The 24,177-nt window shown below is 46.1% G+C and overlaps 1 protein-coding gene across 16 annotated transcripts in view; it reads right to left on the reverse strand.

The window, feature by feature from the left end:
- MYCBP2 (MYC binding protein 2) overlaps window positions 1-24,177 on the reverse strand; it is a 705,517-nt gene that overhangs the window by 592,578 nt on the left and 88,762 nt on the right. For all 16 annotated transcript variants that reach the window (XM_063952980.1, XM_063952968.1, XM_063952974.1 and 13 more), the window contains exon 2: window positions 8,215-8,290. In XM_063952980.1, coding sequence (XP_063809050.1) covers window positions 8,215-8,290 — 76 coding nt within the window. The remainder of the gene's footprint in view (window positions 1-8,214; window positions 8,291-24,177) is intronic.

Consider the following 24,177-nt stretch of genomic DNA (forward strand, 5'->3'; position numbering starts at 1 on the left):
GTTCTTTTTGGAAGAATATTGACAGGGCCGAAATTTGAACCTTAATGGACCCTAATTTGAGGCCCATAGACAGTCCTGTTTGCAGGAAATGCAGGAAACGACACAGTTGAAATTCCTCTATAGGGGCCTTCCTGGCCTCGCACCACGCAACATATTTACGCCAAATACGGTGATAATGTTGTATGGTTACATCCTTCCTGGCTTTGATCAGGGTAGGGATGACTTCATCCGGAATGCCTTTTTCCTTCAGGATCCGGCGTTCAACCGCCATTCCGTCAAACGCAGCCGCGGTAAGTCTTGGAACAGACATGGTCCCTGCTGGAGCAGGTCCTTTCTTAGAGGTAGAGGCCACGGGTCTTCCGTGAGCATCTCTTGAATTTCCGGGTACCAAGTCCTTCTTGACCAATCCGGAGCCACGAGTATAGTCTTTACTCCTCTCCTTCTTATGATTCTCAGTACTTTTGGTATGAGAGGAAGAGGAGGGAACACATACACTGACTGGTACACCCACGGTGTTACCAGAGCGTCCACAGCTATTGCCTGAGGGTCCCTTGACCTGGCGCAATATCTGTCCAGTTTTTTGTTGAGGCGGGACGCCATCATGTCCACCTTTGGTTTTTCCCAACGGTTCACAATCATGTGGAAGACTTCTGGGTGAAGTCCCCACTCCCCCGGGTGAAGATCGTGTCTGCTGAGGAAGTCTGCTTCCCAGTTGTCCACTCCCGGAATGAACACTGCTGACAGTGCTATCACATGATTCTCCGCCCAGCGAAGAATCCTTGCCACTTCCATCATTGCCCTCCTGCTTCTTGTGCCGCCCTGTCTGTTTACGTGGGCGACTGCCGTGATGTTGTCCGACTGGATCAACACCGGCTGACCCTGAAGTAGAGGTCTTGCCTGATTTAGGGCATTGTAAATGGCCCTTAGTTACAGGATATTTATGTGAAGTGATGTTTCCATGCTTGACCACAAGCCCTGGAAATTTTTTCCCTGTGTGACTGCTCCCCAGCCTCTCAGGCTGGCATCCGTGGTCACCAGGACCCAATCCTGAATGCCGAATCTGCGGCCCTCTAGGAGATGAGCACTCTGTAACCACCACAGGAGAGACACCCTTGTCCTTGGAGACAGGGTTATCCGCTGATGCATTTGAAGATGCGATCCGGACCATTTGTCCAGCAGATCCCACTGAAAAGTTCTTGCGTGGAATCTGCCGAATGGAATCGCTTCGTAAGAAGCCACCATCTTTCCCAGGACCCTTGTGCATTGATGTACTGACACTTGGCCTGGTCTTAGGAGGTTCCTGACTAGGTCGGATAACTCCTTGGCTTTCTCCTCCGGGAGAAACACCTTTTTCTGTACTGTGTCCAGAATCATCCCTAGGAACAGCAGACGTGTCGTCAGAATCAGCTGCGATTTTGGAATATTTAGAATCCATCCGTGCTGTCGTAGTACTACTTGAGATAGTGCTACTCCGACCTCTAACTGTTCTCTGGACCTTGCCCTTATCAGGAGATCGTCCAAGTAAGGGATAATTAAGACGCCTTTTCTTCGAAGAAGAATCATCATTTCGGCCATTACCTTGGTAAAGACCCGGGGTGCCGTGGACAATCCAAACGGCAGCGTCTGAAACGGATAGTGACAGTTCTGTACCACAAACCTGAGGTACCCTTGGTGAGAAGGGCAAATTGGGACATGGAGGTAAGCATCCTTGATGTCCAGAGACACCATAAAGTCCCCTTCTTCCAGGTTCGCTATCACTGCTCTGAGTGACTCCATCTTGAACTTGAACCTTTTTATGTAAGTGTTCAAGGATTTCAGATTTAAAATGGGTCTCACCGAGCCGTCCGGCTTCGGTACCACAAACAGCGTGGAATAATACCCCTTTCCCTGTTGTAGGAGGGGTACCTTGATTATCACCTGCTGGGAATACAGCTTGTGAATGGCTTCCAATACCGCCTCCCTGTCGGGGGGAGACGTTGGTAAAGCAGACTTCAGGAACCGGCGAGAGGGAGACGTCTCGAATTACAATTTGTACCCCTGAGATACTACCTGCAGGATCCAGGGGTCCACTTGCGAGTGAGCCCACTGCGCGCTGAAATTCTTGAGACGGGCCCCCACCTTGCCTAAGTCCGCTTGTAAGGCCCCAGCGTCATGCTGAGGACTTGGCAGAAGCGGGGGAGGGCTTCTGTTCGTGGGAAGAGGCTGTTTGCTGCAGTCTTTTTCCCCTTCCTCTGCCCCGGGGCAGATATGAGTGGCCTTTTGCCCGCTTGCCCTTATGGGGACGAAAGGACTGAGCCTGAAAAGACGGTATCTTTTTCTGCTGAGAGGTGACTTGGGGTAAAAAGGTGGATTTTCCAGCCGTTGCCGTGGCCACCAGGTCCGATAGACCGACCCCAAATAACTCCTCCCCTTTATACGGCAATACTTCCATATGCCGTTTGGAATCCGCATCCCCTGACCACTGTCGCGTCCATAATCCTCTTCTGGCAGAAATGGACATCGCACTTACTCTTGATGCCAGAGTGCAAATATCCCTCTGTGCATCTCGCATATATAGAAATGCATCCTTTAAATGCTCTATAGTCAATAATATATTGTCCCTGTCCAGGGTATCAATATTTTCAGTCAGGGAATCCGACCAAGCCACCCCAGCACTGCACATCCAGGCTGAGGCGATTGCTGGTCGCAGTATAATACCAGTATGTGTGTATATACTTTTAAGGATATTTTCCAGCTTCCTATCAGCTGGTTCCTTGAGGGCGGCCGTATCAGGAGACTGTAACGCCACTTGTTTTGATAAGCGTGTGAGCGCCTTATCTACGCTAGGGGGTGTTTCCCAACGCGCCCTAACCTCTGGCGGGAAAGGGTATAATGCCAATAATTTTTTAGAAATTAGCAGTTTATCGGGGGAAACCCACGCTTCATCACACACCTCATTTAATTCATCTGATTCAGGAAAAACTACGGGTAGTTTTTTCACACCCCACATAATACCCTTTTTTGTGGTACTTGTAGTATCAGAAATGTTCAAAACCTCCTTCATTGCCGTGATCATGTAACGTGTGGCCCTACTGGAAAATACGTTTGTTTCCTCACCGTCGACACTGGAGTCAGTGTCCGTGTCAGTGTCTGTATCGACCTGAGGTAACGGGCGTTTTATAGCCCCTGACGGTGTTTGAGACGCCTGTACAGGTATTAACTGATTTGCCGGCTGTCTCATGTCGTCAACAGTCTTTTGTAAAGTGCCGACACTATCACGTAATTCTTTCCATAAGACCATCCAGTCAGGTGTCGACTCCCTAGGGGGTGACATCACTAACACAGGCAATTGCTCCGCCTCCACACCATTTTCCTCCTCATACATGTCGACACAGCGTACCGACACACAGCACACACACAGGGAATGCTCTGACAGAGGACAGGACCCCACTAGCCCTTTGGGGAGACAGAGGGAGAGTTTGCCAGCACACACCAGAGCGCTATATATATACAGGGATAACCTTATATAAGTGTTTTTCCCTAATATAGCTGCTGTATATATTAATATGCCAATTTAGTGCCCCCCCTCTCTTGTTTTACCCTGTTTCTGTAGTGCAGGACTGCAGGGGAGAGTCGGGGAGCCTTCCTCCAACGGAGCTGTGAGGAAAAAATGGCGCTTGTGTGCTGAGGAGATAGGCTCCGCCCCTTTTTCGGCGGCCTTTCTCCTGCTTTTTTGTGGAAAACTGGCAGGGGTTAAATACATCCATATAGCCCAGGAGCTATATGTGATGTATTTTTAGCCATTTAAGGTATTTTCATTGCGTCCCAGGGCGCCCCCCCCCAGTGCCCTGCACCCTCAGTGACCGGAGTGTGAAGTGTGCTGAGAGCAATGGCGCACAGCTGCGGTGCTGTGCGCTACCTTATTGAAGACAGGACGTCTTCTGCCGCCGATTTTCCGGACCTCTTCACTTTTCTGGCTCTGTAAGGGGGCCGGCGGCGCGGCTCCGGGACCCATCCATGGCTGGGCCTGTGATCGTCCCTCTGGAGCTAATGTCCAGTAGCCTAAGAAGCCCAATCCACTCTGCACGCAGGTGAGTTCGCTTCTTCTCCCCTTAGTCCCTCGATGCAGTGAGCCTGTTGCCAGCAGGTCTCACTGAAAATAAAAAAACCTATTTAAACTTTTACTCTAAGCAGCTCAGGAGAGCCACCTAGATTGCACCCTTCTCGTTCGGACACAAAATCTTAACGGAGGCTTGGAGGAGGGTCATAGGGGGAGGAGCCAGTGCACACCAGCTAGTCCTAAAGCTTTTACTTTGTGCCCAGTCTCCTGCGGAGCCGCTATTCCCCATGGTCCTTTCGGAGTCCCCAGCATCCACTAGGACGTTAGAGAAATATATATTAGTACTACATGTTTAACAATAAGCTTTTAATAAGTTACATTTTATATACAGTAAACAAAGGTAGTTTTTATTTTAATGGTATAAAAGTTGGGAAATGCTCTAGTTTATTTTATTGGCTTATCAGTGAATCATCACTGTATCACATTAAAGATCTATCTGATCGTCCTACTAAAATGTGAAAGACGTTCACAGATATAAGACGGGATTCAATTAGCCGCGCTAAATTACCGCGAGATTACAAATTACAGGAGAGAAATTACAGGAGAGTCCTGGGAGCCTTCCTCGCAGCGGAGCTGGGCAGGAAAATGGCGCTGTGTGCTGAGGAGAATAGGCCCCGCCCCCTTTTCGGCGGGCTTCTTATCCCGGTTTTTTTGGAACCTGGCTGGGGTTAAATACATCCATATAGCCCCAGGGGGCTATATGTGATATATTTTAGCCAGAATAGGTATATTACATTGCTGCCCAGGGCGCCCCCCCCAGCGCCCTGCACCCTCAGTGACCGCTGGTGTGAAGTGTGCGGAGAGCAATGGCGCACAGCTGAAGTGCTGTGCGCTACCTCATGAAGACTGAGACGTCTTCTGCCGCCGGTTTCTGGACCTCTTCTCTATTCGGCATCTGCAAGGGGGTCGGCGGCGCGGCTCCGGTGACCCATCCAGGCTGTACCTGTGATCGTCCCTCTGGAGCTAGTGTCCAGTAGCCTAAGAAGCAAATCCATCCTGCACGCAGGTGAGTTCACTTCTTCTCCCCTAAGTCCCTCGTTGCAGTGAGCCTGTTGCCAGCAGGACTCACTGAAAATAAAAAACCTAACGAACTTTTTCTAAGCAGCTCTTTAGGAGAGCCACCTAGATTGCACCCTGCTCGGACGGGCACAAAAACCTAACTGAGGCTTGGAGGAGGGTCATAGGGGGAGGAGCCAGTACACACCACCTAGTGGTCAAACTTTTAAATTTTGTGCCCTGTCTCCTGCGGAGCCGCTATTCCCCATGGTCCTGACGGAGTCCCAGCATCCACTAGGACGTCAGAGAAAAGAAAGGTAGCCTCAGGCTTTAACACCCAGGGCTATTCAATTGTGCTCATTTTTTACCAGCACCCGTTAACCCGCTAGTTATCTGGGATTTTTATTCAACCCACTGAGGCAGGTGAAAAAAGATATCCCTGATAACTCCTACCTTTGGGGCTAACTGAATAGCCCCAGGGGATCAATTAGCACGCAGCTAATTGAATCCTGGCATAAAGGGGGGTACTCACGGAGAGATCCATGCTTAAAATCTAAGCAATCTGACTAGATTGCTTAGATTGTAAGCACAGATCACTCGTGTGTAGCCCCCCCAGCGATAGCGATGCGCGGCCCCGCACATCGCTATCGCTGCTGCTAGATTGAGCCTGCATGCAAGGCCAATCTAGCAGGTCGCTCATTTCACCCGCTGGGTGAAATGAGCGGCCCCCGTCCTCCCCCCGTATCGCTCAGCACACATCGCGCGGTGCTGAGCGGCGGGAGAGATGTGTGCTGAGCGGTTCGCTCAGCACACATCTCTCCCGTGTATACCCCCTTTAAGACTACCTGTAAATGCCCATCAACATGAGAAACTAATGATATATGCACATTAGTGGAGTTTGAATATTCTCCCCGTACTTACGTGGGTTTCCTCCGGGTACTCCGGTTTCCTCCCACAATCCAAAAATATACTTGTAGGTTAATTGGATCCCAACAAGAATTAACCCTAGCGTGAATGTGTGTGCATGTACATGTCATAGGGAATATAGACTGTAAACTCCACTGGGGCAGGGACTGATGTGAATGGCCAAATATCCTCAGTAAAGCGCTGCTGAATATGTGTGCGCTATATAAATAGCTGGTAGTAATAATAATAATAATAAGTAGAGGAGAGCAGAGCAAAAGGTGTAGCAGGACAACTACAGATGTATCCTCATACATCTTGCCTCAATACGCCATGCAGCAGGAGATGCCTGGCGTGAGTCAGCTGGCAGCTCCCGAGCAGCTCTGCTAACATTGGGAGTCTTTTTTTGCAGAAAGTGCCTCTTATTCACATTGCTATGTGACTAGGACACACAAACAGGTTATGCGGATTAAAATTATATGCAGCATGCCTATATTCTGTGTGTGACTGTATGTTCATACAAAATACCACATTACAGTTATTTCCAGGAAAACACTAACGTAGCATTTTGCATGCAGATTCAGCTGCAGTCACACAGAACACAGGCCTGCTATCATTTTAATCAGCATAAGAATGAATGTAAGCTCTCACGAGCAGGGCCCTCTTCCCTCATGTGCTTATCCTTTCTTACTTTAATAATCTTCAACTGCACCAAATCCAGCAGTCTTCTGCCACCTGATACTTATTCCAGTGTCACCTGCTGATGTAACTATGTTTATTTACCCTGTACTTGTCCTATACTGTCATCAACTGTAAGTTGCTGTTTTCCTGTTTGATTATTTGTTTATGTATTCTGTAATTGGGCGCTGCGGAACCCTTGTGGCGCCATATAAATAAAGGATAATATTAATAATAAGATGCTTGTGCGTCATACTCGTATATCAATGCGACTTACACACATTTAAACGGAAAAAGTTGCACATAAAAACACTCGGCGCTACAGTCATGCCACTGTTTAACATGACTGCAGCAAGGATATAGGGGGACATCTGTACTATAATTGTTGATGAAGATTGTGAAGACATTTATACTTCACTCCTACATCCTCTGAACACATTTAAAGTGACAATACATATAACTGGACTGGGTATACAGGAGAACCTTACAAATACATTTCTAGCTTGTGTGTGTGTGTGTGTGTGTGTGTGTGTGTGTGTGTGTGTGTGTGTGTGTGTGTGTGTGTGTGTGTGTGTGCGCGTGCGTGCGTGTGTGTGTGTGTGGGGGTTTGAAGGTGTAAGTTTGAAAGCGTACTCACGAGACACGAGAAAAAGTCTGAAATATGTTTGCTTATACCCTTACAGAACCTAAAAGTAATACATTAATATGTTGTCTATTTCAATGTCTCAAGCTCATGAAAAAATGTTTTTGAAAAAACCAACAACAAAAAAATGGAAACGGGTCAGCTTATAGATGTGTAAACCACTTTCAGGGGTTAAAATCTGCAACATTCATAAGCTTTAAACTGCCTTTTAAATTGAATTTCAAAATGGTATGTACTAGGTTACAATTTGGCAATGTAAAATGTGTAAACCACAGACATATTTTCATATTTACCAGATACACAAAGGCAACAGAGACAATCCAAAAGTTTTACTGAATTTGCATTAAAAAACGTAAAGACCAAGCTCATTTTTTTTGTTTTTTTAAGCAGCCACAAACAGAGACACAAAATAATGCTATGCCAACTCCACAGCTTCATACACCTACCCAGAAAGGTCACAAGTCAGGGGGCAACAACTTACGTGGGGGGTGTAAATGAGGGTTATATAGTACTACATTATTGCAACAGATAAAAGAACTAATATCACTCTAAATGCAAATTAAACCTTGAGAATTAACATTTTTGAGAACTACTTATAAAATGAAAAAGAGTATTGTCGTATTTGGGAGATATTCTACTTTAACTAAAAATATTTCTTTTAAGCAACCTTTTCAAAAGTCATAAAATTTACATTGCGGTAAATAAAAACCAAACAATCATATTATATTCATTTAAATTTTTTTATACTAAGGATATGCCCAAATATTGTTCTGTTCACTATCACTAAGCCAATATAAACCGATCAGGAAAAATAAGGAAAAATCAAGCAGCAGCAGCAGACAGTATTTACTATATTGATTGAGTATTAGAAGCCATGCTGACAATAAACCATTACCTTGTTTCGGAGCTTCCCTTTTGATTTGGTCTTTTGCTTCCTTTTTAGTTTTTTCTTGCTAAGAATTTTCTTATTCCTAAAAATCAAAAGACAGATAACACTTATTAAGAACGTTGATAAAAACTATCTGTCCTACAAGTATGCATCAGCTAGATACATTACAAAACAGATTCATTTCATATGTTTAAAATCTTATTCTCCAAAAGACCTGCACTGTGAAATAAGAGCCAATAAAAGCTTTAGTATTTGTTTCAGCAGAGATTGCCATTTTAAATATTTCCCCTTTGCACATAAGTCATCCCTTTACTGCAAGTCACACAACGACTACCAATTCAGCAACATTCTAGTGTACAGGAAAAATGACTCTTGCCACTTTACTTTGGTTGAATATAGAAATGGTCATTAAGAACTCCGCCTTTTAAGTTTTAACACCGAAACACACAATGTGCATGCCCTGTCCCTTATATACACAGAAAAAGAAAAAAAAATTATCTCTAAAATAGCTTGCATTAAGCAATGTTCTTACTGCCCTTGAAATGATTAAGGGGCAATTCAATTAGCCACGATAACCCATTTTCGCTGTAAATACAGGGTTTTTAACATGACTGGTGGGAAGCCACTATTCAATTGTCTGCGATAAATTACCGATGGTAATTCTTCATAGGTTTACCGCAAATTTCACTTCACCGCCTCTGAGCAGGTGATCAGCTTGGGGAAAATCCCTATTTTAAAAAGGTAAAAAAATGTCGGTATTTGGCTTAGAACCCCTGGGACACCCCCCTAAATGAGTATGTTTTTAATTATTTTAAATTGGACAATAATGACGTCAATTTTTGGGGTAAAAAAATGTAACATGATGGAAAATGGGGTAAAAAGGTATGAAACAGGTATACTGGGGATCTTTAGGAGTGGGACAGGTGAGTTTTGGCTTGCAGGTGGGTGCAATCAGGCTTTTTTGGAGGTTTTTTGAAAGTGGCATGTCTATACCCATCTTGATGTTCCCCAACTTAATCTGAGCACCGATGTTTCTGTAAAACACTTGCTTTATAATTTATTACCTTTTTTTCGCATCTAACAGCCATCTGACAATATTTAAGTACCCCAAATCTTTTTATTATGACCACTGATAGACTATTGACTATTATACTGTTTTTCTATATTCCTATATTAGTTTGTCTTTTGGTGGGGGGGTACAAGAAGAAGACGAGACACAGGAACGTGCAAACCCGCCTGATGCCGCTGTTTGCAGTCAGTCCGAACACTATAAATTACAGCAGCTATCTGAATTTCCCCATTTAGGCGTCCTAGTTTAGAGCATGTCAAATTGGTGTATCATTGCACTAAATGAGACCACACATACTTTCACATGCATTTAGCTTTTGAGGTTGGGTTTTTTTTAACACTTTTTATTCCATGTGTCAACGCAGTTTTACTTACATTCTAAATTGTACATATAAATAGGAGCACATTTACACAGAAGCTTTTACATATGTATTGGTCTCGAACAACAGCATATCATACAGGGAAGCGGTAAAATACCACTAATCAGGATCCCGGCGGTCAAAATGCCGATGCCGGAATCCAGACTAGTGGTGAAATCCCGACGCTGGAATACTGGCCCCACAAGCTATTCTCCTTCTGTGGGTAGACACCCATAGAGAGAGAATTTAACCTGTGGCGAGCGCACGGAGCCACCGTGCCCGCAGGGTGGCAAGCACAGGGAGCCCGCAAGGAGCTTTCTAGCACTCGCCCCGCTGCTGGCATACTACTGGCCGGAATGCTGCTGTCGTATACTGACGGCCAGCATCCCACCAGCCGGTTATTCATACTAAGCCATCATACATATACAGGCAATATGGTTTGTATGACTTTGACAAGTTTTCTACACATGCACTAAACACATGTCAAATGCCAGTGTGCCCATTGCCTTTAGCTGAGAAGACCTATCAGCATGTTGGTTTCAGTAATGCCATATGTTTAAATATAAATTAGTCAATTAGTTTCTGGTACAATTTGAGTCTCTCAGAGCTATAATACAGTACAAACCCACAGTCCAGGAAACTACCTCAGCAACTCTGCTTTCCTTAGTGAGCTCTTCCTAGACAGCATGCATAGCAACAAATCCAGCCCCTAGCAACCACATACTGCAAAGCACAGCACGTAGGGATAGAGCAATGCATCTCAGCGGCAGTGTTTCTCCATGTGCTTAAACATTTGTTTTATATGTACATAATGGCAGAGAAGGGCCTTGCAGTAGCACAAAGTGGCCAACAAAAGGGAGATCAAAGGCTACAGGATATCATCATCTCAGCAGCATACACAAAACAATTCTCTTACATGCGGCTTCTGGGTGGGATCAACAGTAACTTCAGTATGTAAAAAGGCACATGGTGGATTCAGAAAGCATAAAGCAGGGACGACAACCCAAGAGCCTTGGTCAAAAAATAGCAAAAAGAATATTACATGTCTAGAATAGATATTATAAGTATAATGACACCTTTATAACCCATTCTCCTGATGCCTGGGTCAGGGGATCAGAGAAATCAAACATGCTGGAAATCCTCGATTCGCCAATTCTGACCAAAAAAAAGTATCTGGATCGGAGAGTAAGTGTATGGGCCCTATAAGCCTTAAACACAACAGTGCACAGAAGTATTAATTTGTTGAACGAGCAGGCAGCAAACAGATGGCACCATAGCAAATAACAGAAGAGAAATACAGAATAAACACTATATTATGCAAGAAACATGTCCTTCCTTCTAGCTCTTTATAACCATCTGTCTGACTGCAATCTTTGTAGAACATATACATCTAAAAAAATGCATTGTGCATATATTGTATACTAGGTGATTCAGGATGGGGGAGGGGTTCCAAGGATGACGCGGGTGGGGGAGGGGGCGGTTGCGGGGGTGCCGCGGGTGGATGAGGTGGTGGTGCCGCAGGTTGGGGAGGGGCGGATGGGGTCCAAAGCCACCAGGGGTGGGGGAGGGGCAGGTGCGGTGGTGCCACGGGTGGGGCTGATGCGGCGGTGCTGCGGGTGGGAGAGAGGGTCCGGAGCCACTGCATGTGGTGGAGGGGGGGGTGCGGGTGCTGCAGATGGGGGTATGGAGGTACTGCGAGTGGGGGAGGGGCGGGTAATGCTTCTCCTCCTGTAAGCAGCTAAGCTGCTGTGCTCCCTTTGGCAGTGGCTCTCCCGGAGACTCGCACAGCAGCCAGTCACTATTGTTAGCGCCGGTGTCCCAACGCGCCGCTTTACAGGGAAGAAGATGCTCCTGCGCTAAGGGCTGCTGGGAGCTGTAGTTTATTTAGTGCGTCTACTTCCCTGTAATGCGACGCATTGGGACACCGGCGCTAACAATAGTGACTGGCTGGCAGAACTGACTGACTCGCTGAATCAATGTAAAAGGTGAGAGTGCTGTGCAGTGTCAGTGACACTGTACACCCACTGCACTTTCACCTTTTACATTGATTTAGCGTCCAGACATTACCGCCCCGTGATATCACCCACCAGTGACCGCAAAAACGCAGTATGGCACGTATTTAACCCAGAAACGACGCCCGGGACTCACATTTAGAAGATGAGCACGTCCTGTGGGACCCGCTCATCTGAATATGTGTTTGCATCGCGCCAGCCAGTCAGCGGCACGCAGGAGGAGACTGGCTGTTTCCTCAGCCAATCACCTCCTGTAGTCTCCCGCCAGTCCGCCCGCTTTGAATCCTGCTACCCTCTGCGCGCTGACCTGGGTTCCGCCGCCAGCACATGAATCGGTGCTGCAGCGCTGACAGACTGGCCCCGCTCATCCGGCACAGCTCCTCCTCCTCCCCACTGCACGCTCCCCCGTCAGCACCAAGAGACTAGCCACGCTAACCAGGCACCGCGCCCTCCTGTGCAACGGTGAGTACCGATCCGTATCTGGCCCCACCCCCTCAGCGGCGTGTATGCCCGGGCTGCAGTAGACTGCGTGTGGTCGTTGGTAAATGGTCTTGCTGCAGGTTTCACGTGACACGGGGGTGAGGGGGGATTTACTGCAATGTGCCTCAGTGCTCTACCTGGTGCAATGTGCCTCAGTGCTCTACCTGGTGCAATGTGCCTCAGTGCTCTACCTGGTGCAAAGTACCTCAGTGCTCTACCTGGTCAATGTGCCTCAGTGCTCTACCTGGTGCAATGTGCCTCAGTGCTCTACCTGGTGCAATGTGCCTCAGTGCTCTACCTGGTGCAATGTTCATAACGAGCTCTAGCAGGCGCATTGTGTATAACGCGCTCTACCTGGAGCAAAGTGTATAACGCGCTCTACCTGGAGCAAAGTGTATAACGCGCTCTACCTGGAGCAAAGTGTATAACGCGCTCTACCTGGAGCAAAGTGTATAACGCGCTCTACCTGGAGCAAAGTGTATAACGTGCTGTACCTGGAGCAAAGTGTATAACGTGCTGTACCTGGCGCAAAGTGTATAACGTGCTGTACCTGGCGCAAAATGTATAACATGCTGTACCTGGCGCAAAATGTATAACGTGCTGTACCTGGCGCAAAGTGTATAACGTGCTGTACCTGGAGCAAAGTGAATAACGTGCTGTACCTGGAGCAAAGTGAATAACGTGCTGTACCTGGAGCAAAGTGAATAACGTGCTCTATCTGGCGCAGTGTGCATAGGAGGTTCTACCTGGTGCAATGTGTATAAGCGGCACTACTGTGTGGTGTAATGTGAATTGGCACTATTATGTGGACACGCCCCTTTCCTATGAAGCCACGCCCCTAAAATTTTGTGGCGCGCCTCAGGTGCGCACTGCCAATCCTTTGCGATCTGGGAGGTGGAACACCAATTCACTTTCTGCCTAAGGGCACCAAAATGTCTAGTTACACCTCTGGTGCAGGGTGTCCTGCATGCTACACTGCCCAGCAGCATTGTCACCCCCATCCCCCCACCTTGCAACACTTTTGTAGTGTCCAAACAAGATTAAGATTAATAAGAACCTTCATTCCGATGGGACCAAGAAAAAGACCGGTAGGACGCCAAAGTGAGGGGTCCCTAGGACCCACTTTTTGGGGGGGCTCAGCGCGATCACTGCTCACTCTATCCGTTACATTAGCCATCACGGGGCTTTCAGGCCGGCAGCCCAGATGCTGTGTTGTGGAGTCAGGGCCTCTGGGGATCTGGGCGCGGCTGTGGCGGGGAGGCACTTCTGTGACATCACTTGAAGAGGAAACTCCGGGGCTCCGAGTATGCGGCACAGGGAGGGCTATTATACACATCTATGCCGGTGGCCGCAGCAGCTTTTGTTCCACCTGCGCCGCTGCTTGGGAGTGGGGATTGTTGATGCTGGAGGGGGCAGGCGGACTGGCAACAGGACATAGGACGCTGCAGTAAAAGGATTTTTTTCCCCCCTATCTACAGCGCAGAACTTGCTGCAGATGCAGTGGCATACCCTCCAGCTGTACCTTTTTGGGAGGTACAGTACCTTTTTATTATGGTCTGTACCGATTTCTTGCTCTCCAAACTTGCATTGAAAGTATAGGAAAGGGGGCGTGACCACAACCCTTTACCCGTGACCATGCCCCCTTTTTGAATTTGTACCAATTTTTATGTGTAAATTGTTGGAGGTTATGTTGCTGCAGATGTGGTGGGCCTATTTTGGGGTGTGGACCTGGAGTTGCAGCTCCATCAGTCCCATTGTTAATCCTGCTCTGGGAACACACAGCAGCCAAAGGGCAGAGCCTCCCGTTGGATGTAAACCTGTGTGGGAGGGCGTTTCTTGGCCAAGCAGCTGTGGACTGGGTGAGATAGACCTGCCGCTAACACAATGAGAGCTCCTAGCCACGCCCAGCGTTATCCACACAGTGACAGATCTGGGCTATTATATAGGAGATATACTGTACAGTGGTGGCCAAAATGGCGGACACTTTGAAATTTGAATGTTTTCCAACTTTGAATGCTTATAAAAAACGGTTTCACTCCACGCAGTGCAATGGTTCATATATCAAATGAAAGGAAATTTAATGCTGAGTTCAACACAATAAACAGAGGTCAAATATTTGCATTACAAGGGAAGTTATGCTACTTTCAGTCAGACAAAGAAGCACAGATGCGCGAGAATCAAGAAGCGGATTGTAGTAAAAGCTACTACCAGCCAATCGGAATCGTCGTTCTGAGGACCAATCAGCTGTTTATGAGGCGGTGCAAGGTCATATAGAAACCATCGTAATTCCTACACCGTTCACCTGATTTGGATGTAAATACCCTCAAATTAAAGCGGAAAGTCTGCAGTTAAAGCACATTTTGTTTGTTTCATTTCAAATCCATAGTGGTACTGTATAGAGTCCAAAATATGAGACTTGTGTAGATGTCAGTACGGATGGTGTAATGGTTAGCATTACTGCCTCACAGCACTGAGGTCATGGGTTCGATTTCCACCATGGCCCTAACTGTGCGGAGTTTGTATATTCTCCACGTACTTGCGTGGGTTTCCTCCGGGTACTCCGGTTTCCTCCCACAATCCAAAAATATACTGGTAGGTTAATTGTCTCCCAACAAAAAATTAACCCTAGTGTGATTGTATATGTGTGTACATGTGATAGGGAACATAGATTGTAAGCTCCACTGGGGCAGGGACTGATGTGAATGAGAAAATATTCTCTGTAAAGCGCTGCGGAATATGTGTGCGCTATATAAATAACTGGTAATAAATAAATAAATGTCCCAATATTTATGGATATAGATTTTATATATATATATATATATATATATATATATATATATATATATATATATATATATATCACATATTTTGAAAAAACTTAAAGAGGAGGATAAGTACCCTGGGTCTTTGAAATATAAAAATAAAGCTTATAAATGCCAAAATCTTCCCAGGTACAGTAAATGCAGATTTGTCCGTCAAAGATGCACTGGGTACTCTATTGCTATAAACAGCAAATTTCCTAGAAGCAGAACACCTACCTATTATATTCAAGGTACCTGGCTATCGAGAGAAATTATATTGCTGTAAATGACGTACATTCCTTCACTGTGCATTGCTGTAAATGAAGTATGCATTCACTGCAAAAGTGTCACAGTTACATCCAAGAGGCAAGGTGTACAGGTATCCATGCTATACATATATTATGTTACATTTGTATTATAGCTACTGTCCACACTTCAGTTTGACACATTATATAACCAAACGTTTTATGCAGAGCCAGAAAATGCACCAAGGGACGGTAACAGAACTATAATGATACCTTTATGAAGTAGGTGTGTAAAAAATGTAAAATCTCAGTTTTTTTTTATTAACAAAAAAGAAAAACAGGAAATCTAATATCCAAGTTTATTTTCTACTGTACATACAGTACTATTCTTCCGTAAGTAGGTCAGCACCTACACCAAACACTTGGGGTTGATATAAATGTTAGATGGAAATGTAGTGCCCGGGCTAAGGGGGTCATTCCGAGTTGTTCGCTCGTTGCCGATTTTCGCAACGGAGCGATTAAGGCGAAAATGCGCATGTGCATGGTACGCAGTGCGCATGCGCTAAGTATTTTAACTCAAAACTTAGTAGATTTACTCGCGTCCGAACAAAGAATTTCCATCGTTGAAGTGATCGGAGTGTGATTGACAGGAAGTGGGTGTTTCTGGGCGGAAACTGGCCGTTTTCTGGGAGTGTGCGGAAAAACGCAGGCGTGTCAGGGAAAAACGCGGGAGTGTCTGGAGAAACGGGGGGGGTGGCTGGCCGAACACAGGGCGTTTGTGACGTCAAACCAGGAACGAAACGGGCTGAGCTGATCGCAGTGTAGGAGTAAGTCTCGAGCTACTCAGAAACTGCTAAGAATTTTCTATTAGCAATTCTGCTAATCTTTCGTTCGCAATTCTGCTAAGCTAAGATACACTCCCAGAGGGCGGCGGCCTAGCGTGTGCAATGCTGCTAAAATCTGCTAGCGAGCGAACAACTCGGAATGACCCCCTAAGTGCCCAGGAACTATTTAATGAATTCCCATGAATGTACAGGATTAGCCACGTTAAACCGCTTATCCCGCACTAAGTACCGTGTGCGCTGCAGTTACTGCGTGCCCAGCACTCCCGACCTACCCTGAAGTCCTACCTTACTCCTAATTTCTGCTTGCACCTCCTGTGATAAGTGCAGCACAAATCAACTGAATTACCTCCCTGTCACTTCTGACAGGCACTAAATTGAAACAATTTAATTGTGACAGTTGCACCAATTTGTGTTACCTCACAATTTCGTGTGTGTGTGTGTGTGTACATATATATATACAGGTTGAGTAAACCATATCCAAATATTCCGAAATACGGAATATTCCGAAATACGGACTTTTTTGAGGGAGAGTGAGATAGTGAAACCTTTGTTTTTTGATGGCTCAATGTACACAAACTTTGTTTAATACACAAAGTTATTAAAAATATTGTATTAAATGACCTTCAGGCTGTGTGTATAAGGTGTATATGAAACATAAATGAATTGTGTGAATGTAGACACACTTTGTTTAATGCACAAAGTTATAAAAAATATTGGCTAAAATGACCTTCAGGCTGTGTGTATAAGGTGTATATGTAACAAATACATTCTGTGCTTAGATTTAGGTCCCATCACCATGATATCTCATTATGGTATGCAATTATTCCAAAATACGGAAAAATCCCATATCCAAAATACCTCTGGTCCCAAGCATTTTGGATAAGGGAGACTCAACCTGTATGTATGTATATATATATATATATATATATATATATATATATATATATATATATATATATATATATATATATGCCAAAAAATTGAAGAAGCAGGGAGCGCCAATAGTGCATTAAAAGAGTACAGGAATTTACTTCATGAAGGTAGCGGCAGAAGAGCCCCAGCCCAAGAAGCAGAAGCTGGAGGAGAAGGCACTGAGACCAGGCCTACTGACGAAGTCGAATGACGAAACGCGTATGGGCGTGGTCTGACGTTTGGATTTGGAATTAAGAATATTCCGTTCGCACGGTGGGGTAAATTATATGCCGGTTATACGAGCGGTGGTTTGACCGCCTTTTATGGTACGGGTTTTACTTGTCACCAATTTGGACTTTTTAAATAAAATTCCTGTACTCTTTTAATGCACTATTGGCGCTCCCTGCTTCTTCAATTTTTTGGCAGGACTACCACCCGTCCGGGATCGGGTAACATTGGGGAAGCGACAGCTGGAAATCCCAGAAGTGCGCACTGACAAATTTCTTCCACCAAATAATATTGGCAGTCAGTGAATTTGAGGAACATTGCTCCTAGTTTATCTTTGGACTTGTAGTTCCACGGGACTTTTCATATATATTCATATCTAAAAAAAGCTTTTACCTTGTTATTTGCGCTCATACTATCTGTTCATATATATATATATATATATATATATATATATATATATATATATTTATGTTTTCATTTATTAATTAGTACGACTGAATGCAGAAATGTGAGGTTGCATGAGGGAAGCAGCTCAGCACAGACACTGGTGACTCATCTCCTGCACAAGGCAATTATCATATTCGTACAAATGCAGTTCAGCAGACTGTCACATACTGTTCTCATTAATTCAAATGTAGAAACTAATTCAAATGTAGAACATCATTTGAAAATGTGAATTAAAATATTAGGATGTTGCAAGACAGGTAAACATTTATTTTTTTGTCTTAAAATCACACATACCTCCATACCCCCCATTCTGGCAGTTTTAGCTCTGATTGCCATACATACACCTAGACCTATCACCGTATTCCACATACACATAATGTTGTAGCTCCAATAACGGGTTGGCATCAAAACACCAGCTATAAGAATCTTGACAGAGGAAACCTGATGCTCAGAATGACGACAGATCTCAGAATTTTAAGCACACACCTCCCCCACCCCGCAGCCTCACCATCGTCACCCCCCCACACACACACTTTCTCCCCAACCCTAATCCTCTCCCTAGTGCCTAAACCTAAAATTCACCTTGGGCATCCGTCTGCATTGTGAGCTTCAGGATTTCAGTGTTGGGATTCTGACTTCATCCCCCCTAATAACAAAAAACACACCTGCTCTCCATATTTAACACCAATCCCCCAATGACACAGCATTCATTACCCCATATACCCTTCCACATAGTCAACAACCTTGTGTTATAGTTCGAATTACTTCCTCACCAATACAGTATATCCTAATAGCATTATTGCTCCTACAGCTACCCAGCACTCACCCACAGGTTACATCCCCCCACCCCTCCATCCCACATCCTCAACTTCCAGGTACCCTGTGCTAATAGCTTCTTTATACTCAGTGCCAGCCTTTAAACCGAGCTGACCAAAGCACTGCAATCTGGGATAGGAGTTTTCCAATTCTCGGAGGAGGATGAGGAGGAGGAGGAGGAGGAGGAGGAGGAGGAGGAGGAGGAGGATTTTATTTATATAGCGCTCTTTCTCCAATAGGACTCAAGGAACTTAACAGATATATAGCATAATATAGTACAGAAAATAATGAAGTACATTTTCATAAAATACAGAAGCATGAAGATGCTAAAAGGGACACTATGGAAATGCTTGAGTAAACAGGAAAAAGTCTTGAGTCTACTTTTAAAGGATTCTATAGTTGGGGCCTCTCGCACTGTGCGGGGGAGTGAGTTACATAGAGTCGGAGCCCCTCATGACTAAAAGCTCGACCCCCAGATGAATTACGGGAGATTCTAGGTACTGCTAAAAGTCCTTAATCTACAGAACACAGTAATCGAGTGGGGCAGTATGGGGTCAGAAGCTACCTCAGGTACCTTGGGCCTTGGTTATGTAATGCTTTGAAACTCAGTAAGCCAATCTTGAAGATGATTCGCCATCTTACAGGCAGCCAGTGAAGGGAGTAGAGGATGGGTGTTATGTGGCTAGAACGGGGCTGGTTGGTTAACAGCCTGGCAGCTGTGATTTGCACCAGCTGTAAGCGTTGCAATTCTTTTGCTGGGAGACCAAGGTAGAGGGCATTACAGTAGTCTAATCGAGAGGAGACAAATGCATGTATGACTTTTGGCAGATCATCTGAGGGAATTAAGTGCTTGATTCTGGCTATGTTCCTCAGGTGAAAGAATGAGGATTTGATTGTGGCTGATATCTGATGTTTAAGTGTCAAGCCACCATCCAGGTGTCGAAGTCAAAAAATAAGAATTTACTTACCGATAATTCTATTTCTCATAGTCCGTAGTGGATGCTGGGACTCCGTAAGGACCATGGGGAATAGCGGCTCCGCAGGAGACTGGGCACAAAAGTAAAAGCTTGAACTAGCTGGTGTGCACTGGCTCCTCCCCCTATGACCCTCCTCCAAGCCTCAGTTAGGATACTGTGCCCGGACGAGCGTACATAATAAGGAAGGATATTGAATCCCGGGTAAGACTCATACCAGCCACACCAATCACACCGTACAACCTGTGATCTGAACCCAGTTAACAGTATGATAAACGAAGGAGCCTCTGAAAAGATGGCTCACAACAATAATAACCCGAATTTTGTAACAATAACTATATACAAGTATTGCAGACAATCCGCACTTGGGATGGGCGCCCAGCATCCACTACGGACTATGAGAAATAGAATTATCGGTAAGTAAATTCTTATTTTCTCTAACGTCCTAAGTGGATGCTGGGACTCCGTAAGGACCATGGGGATTATACCAAAGCTCCCAAACGGGCGGGAGAGTGCGGATGACTCTGCAGCACCGAATGAGAGAACTCCAGGTCCTCCTCAGCCAGGGTATCAAATTTGTAGAATTTAGCAAACGTGTTTGCCCCTGACCAAGTAGCTGCTCGGCAAAGTTGTAAAGCCGAGACCCCTCGGGCAGCCGCCCAAGATGAGCCCACCTTCCTTGTGGAATGGGCTTTTACAGATTTTGGCTGTGGCAGGCCTGCCACAGAATGTGCAAGCTGAATTGTACTACAAATCCAACGAGCAATCGTCTGCTTAGAAGCAGGAGCACCCAGCTTGTTGGGTGCATACAGGATAAACAGCGAGTATATATATATATATATATATATATATATATATATTTTCAGGGCCCTGACTACGTCCAGTAACTTGGAGTCCTCCAAGTCCCTAGTAGCCGCAGGCACCACAATAGGCTGGTTCACGTGAAACGCTGAAACCACCTTTGGGAGAAATTGAGGACGAGTCCTCAATTCTGCCCTATCCGTGTGAAAAATCAGGTAAGGGCTTTTATAAGATAAAGCCGCCAATTCTGAGACACGCCTGGCTGAAGCCAGGGCTAACAGCATTACCACCTTCCATGTGAGATATTTTAATTCCACAGTGGTGAGTGGTTCAAACCAATGTGATTTTAGGAACCCCAAAACCACATTGAGATCCCAAGGTGCCACCGGGGGGCACAAAAGGAGGCTGTATATGCAGTACCCCTTTGACAAACGTCTGGACTTCAGGCACTGAAGCCAGTTCTTTTTGGAAGAAAATCGACAGGGCCGAAATTTGAACCTTAATGGACCCTAATTTTAGGCCCATAGACAGTCCTGTTTGCAGGAAATGTAGGAAGCGACCCAGTTGAAATTCCTCTGTAGGGGCCTCTTTGGCCTCACACCATGCAACATATTTTCGCCAAATGCGGTGATAATGTTTTGCGGTTACATCCTTCCTGGCCTTTATCAGGGTAGGGATGATTTCTTCTGGAATGCCTTTTTCCTTCAGGATCCGGCGTTCAACCGCCATGCCGTCAAACGCAGCCGCGGTAAGTCTTGGAACAGACAAGGTCCCTGCTGGAGCAGGTCCTTTCTTAGAGGTAGAGGCCACGGGTCCTCCGTGAGCATCTCTTGAAGTTCCGGGTACCAAGTCCTTCTTGGCCAATCCGGAACCACGAGTATAGTTCTTACTCCTCTCCTTTTTATGATTCTCAGTACTTTTGGTATGAGAGGCAGAGGAGGGAACACATACACTGACTGGTACACCCATGGTGTTACCAGAGCGTCCACCGCTATTGCCTGAGGGTCCCTTGACCTGGCGCAACATCCGTCTAGTTTTTTGTTGAGACGGGACGCCATCATGTCCACCTTTGGTTTTTCCCAACGGTTTACCATCTCTTGGAAGACTTCTGGATGAAGTCCCCACTCCCCCGGGTGAAGGTCGTGTCTGCTGAGGAAGTCCGCTTCCCAGTTGTCCACTCCCGGAATGAACACTGCTGACAGTGCTATCACATGATTCTCCGCCCAGCGAAGAATCCTTGCAGCTTCTGCCATCGCCCTCCTGCTTCTCGTGCCGCCCTGTCTGTTTACGTGGGCGACTGACGTGATGTTGTCCGATTGGATCAATACCGCCTGACCCTGAAGCAGGGGTTTTGCTTGACTTAGGGCATTGTAAATGGCCCTTAGTTCCAGAATGTTTATATGAAGAGATGTTTCCATGCTTGACCACAAGCCCTGGAAATTTTGTCCCTGTGTGACTGCTCCCCAGCCTCTCAGGCTGGCATCTGTGGTCACCAGGATCCAATCCTGAATGCCGAATCTGCGGCCCTCTAGTAGATGAGCACTCTGCAGCCACCACAGAAGAGACACCCTTGTCCTTGGCGACAGGGTTATCCGCTGATGCATCTGAAGATGCGATCCGGACCATTTGTCCAGAAGATCCCACTGAAACGTTCTTGCATGGAATCTTCCGAATGGAATCGCTTCGTAAGAAGCCACCATTTTTCCCAGGACCCTCGTGCACTGATGCACTGACACCTGGCCTAGTTTTAGGAGATTCCTGACTAGTTCGGATAACTCCCTGGCCTTCTCCTCTGGGAGAAACACCTTTTTCTGGACTGTGTCCAGAATCATTCCTAGGAACAGGAGACGTGTCGTTGGAATCAGCTGCGATTTTGGAATATTTAGAATCCACCCGTGCTGACGTAACACTAACTGAGATAGTGCTACTCCGACTTCTAACTGTTCCCGGGACCTTGCCCTTATCAGGAGATCGTCCAAGTAAGGGATAATTAAAACGCCTTTTCTTCGAAGAAGAATCATCATTTCGGCCATTACCTTGGTAAAGACCCGAGGTGCCGTGGACAATCCAAACGGCAGCGTCTGAAACTGATAATGACAGTTTTGTACTACAAACCTGAGGTACCCTTGGTGAGAAGGGTAGATTGGGACGTGGAGATAAGCATCTTTGATGTCCAGAGACACCATATAGTCCCCTTCTTCCAGGTTTGCTATCACTGCTCTGAGTGACTCCATCTTGAATTTGAACCTCTTTATGTAAGTGTTCAAGGATTTTAGATTTAAAATTGGTCTCACCGAGCCGTCCGGCTTCGGTACCACAAACAGCGTGGAATAATACCCCTTTCCCTGTTGTAGGAGAGGTACCTTGATTATCACCTGCTGGGAATACAGCTTGTGAATGGCTTCCAAAACTGCCTCCCTGTCGGAGGGAGACTTTGGTAGAGCAGACTTCAGGAACCGGCGAGGGGGAGACGTCTCGAATTCCAGTTTGTACCCCTGTGATACTACCTGCAGAATCCAGGGGTCCACTTGCGAGTGAGCCCACTGCGCGTTGAAATTTTTGAGACGGGCCCCCACCGTGTCCGAGTCCGCTTGTAAAGCCCCAGCGTCATGCTGAAGACTTGGCAGAAGCAGAGGAGGGCTTCTGCTCCTGGGAAGAGGCTGCCTGGTGCAGTCTTTTTCCTCTTCCTCTGCCCCGGGGCAGAAATGAGTGGCCTTTTGCCCGCCTGTACTTATGGGAACGAAAGGACTGAGTTTGAAAAGACGGTGTCTTTTTCTGCTGAGAGGTGACCTGGGGTAAAAAGGTGGACTTTCCGGCCGTTGTCGTGGCCACCAGGTCCGATAGACCGGCCCCAAATAACTCCTCCCCTTTAAACGGCAATACTTCCATATGTCGTTTGGAATCCGCATCCCCTGACCACTGTCGCGTCCATAACGCTCTTCTGGCAGAAATGGACATAGCACTCACTCTTGATGCCAGGGTGCAAATATCCCTCTGTGCATCACGCATATATAGTAATGCATCCTTCAAATGCTCTATAGTTAGTAATATACTGTCCCTATCCAGGGTATCAATATTTTCAGTCAGGGAATCCGACCACGCCACTCCAGCACTGCACATCCAGGCTGATGCGATTGCTGGTCGCAGTATAACACCAGTATGTGTGTATATACCCTTCAGGACATTTTCCAGCCTTCTATCCGCTGGTTCTTTGAGGGCGGCCGTATCAGGAGACGGTAACGCTACTTGTTTAGATAAACGTGTGAGCGCTTTATCTACTCTAGGGGGTGTTTCCCAACGCGCCCTAACCTCTGGCGGGAAAGGGTATAGTGCCAATAATTTATTAGAAATTAGCACTTTTTTATCGGGGGAAACCCACGCTTTATCACACACCTCATTTAATTCATCTGACTCAGGAAAAGCTACTGGTAGTTTTTTCACTCCCCACATAATACCCTTCTTTGTGGTACTTGTAGTGTCAGAAATGTTCAATGCCTCCTTCATTGCCGTGATCATGTAACGTGTGGCCCTACTGGACATTACGTTTGTCTCCTCACCGTCGACACTGGACTCAGTATCCGTGTCTGAGTCTGTGTCGACCCACTGAGGTAACGGGCGTTTTATCGCCCCTGACGGTGTCTGAGACGCCTGGACAGGCACTAATTGATTTGTCGGCTGTCTCATGTCGTCAACAGTTTTTTGTAAAGTGCTGACATTGTCACGTAGTTCTTTAAATACAACCATCCAGTCAGGTGTCGACTCCCTAGGGGGTGACATCACTAATACAGGCAATTGCTCTGCTTCCACATCATTTTCCTCCTCATACATGTCGACACAATCCTACCGACACCCAGCACACACACAGGGAATGCTCTGATAGAGGACAGGACCCCACTAGCCCTTTGGGGAGACAGAGGGAGAGTTTGCCAGCACACACCAGAGCGCTATATATATATATATATATATATATATATATATATA

This window comes from Pseudophryne corroboree, chromosome 2 (assembly GCF_028390025.1).
Source record: "Pseudophryne corroboree isolate aPseCor3 chromosome 2, aPseCor3.hap2, whole genome shotgun sequence".
Lineage (NCBI taxonomy): Eukaryota > Metazoa > Chordata > Amphibia > Anura > Myobatrachidae > Pseudophryne > Pseudophryne corroboree.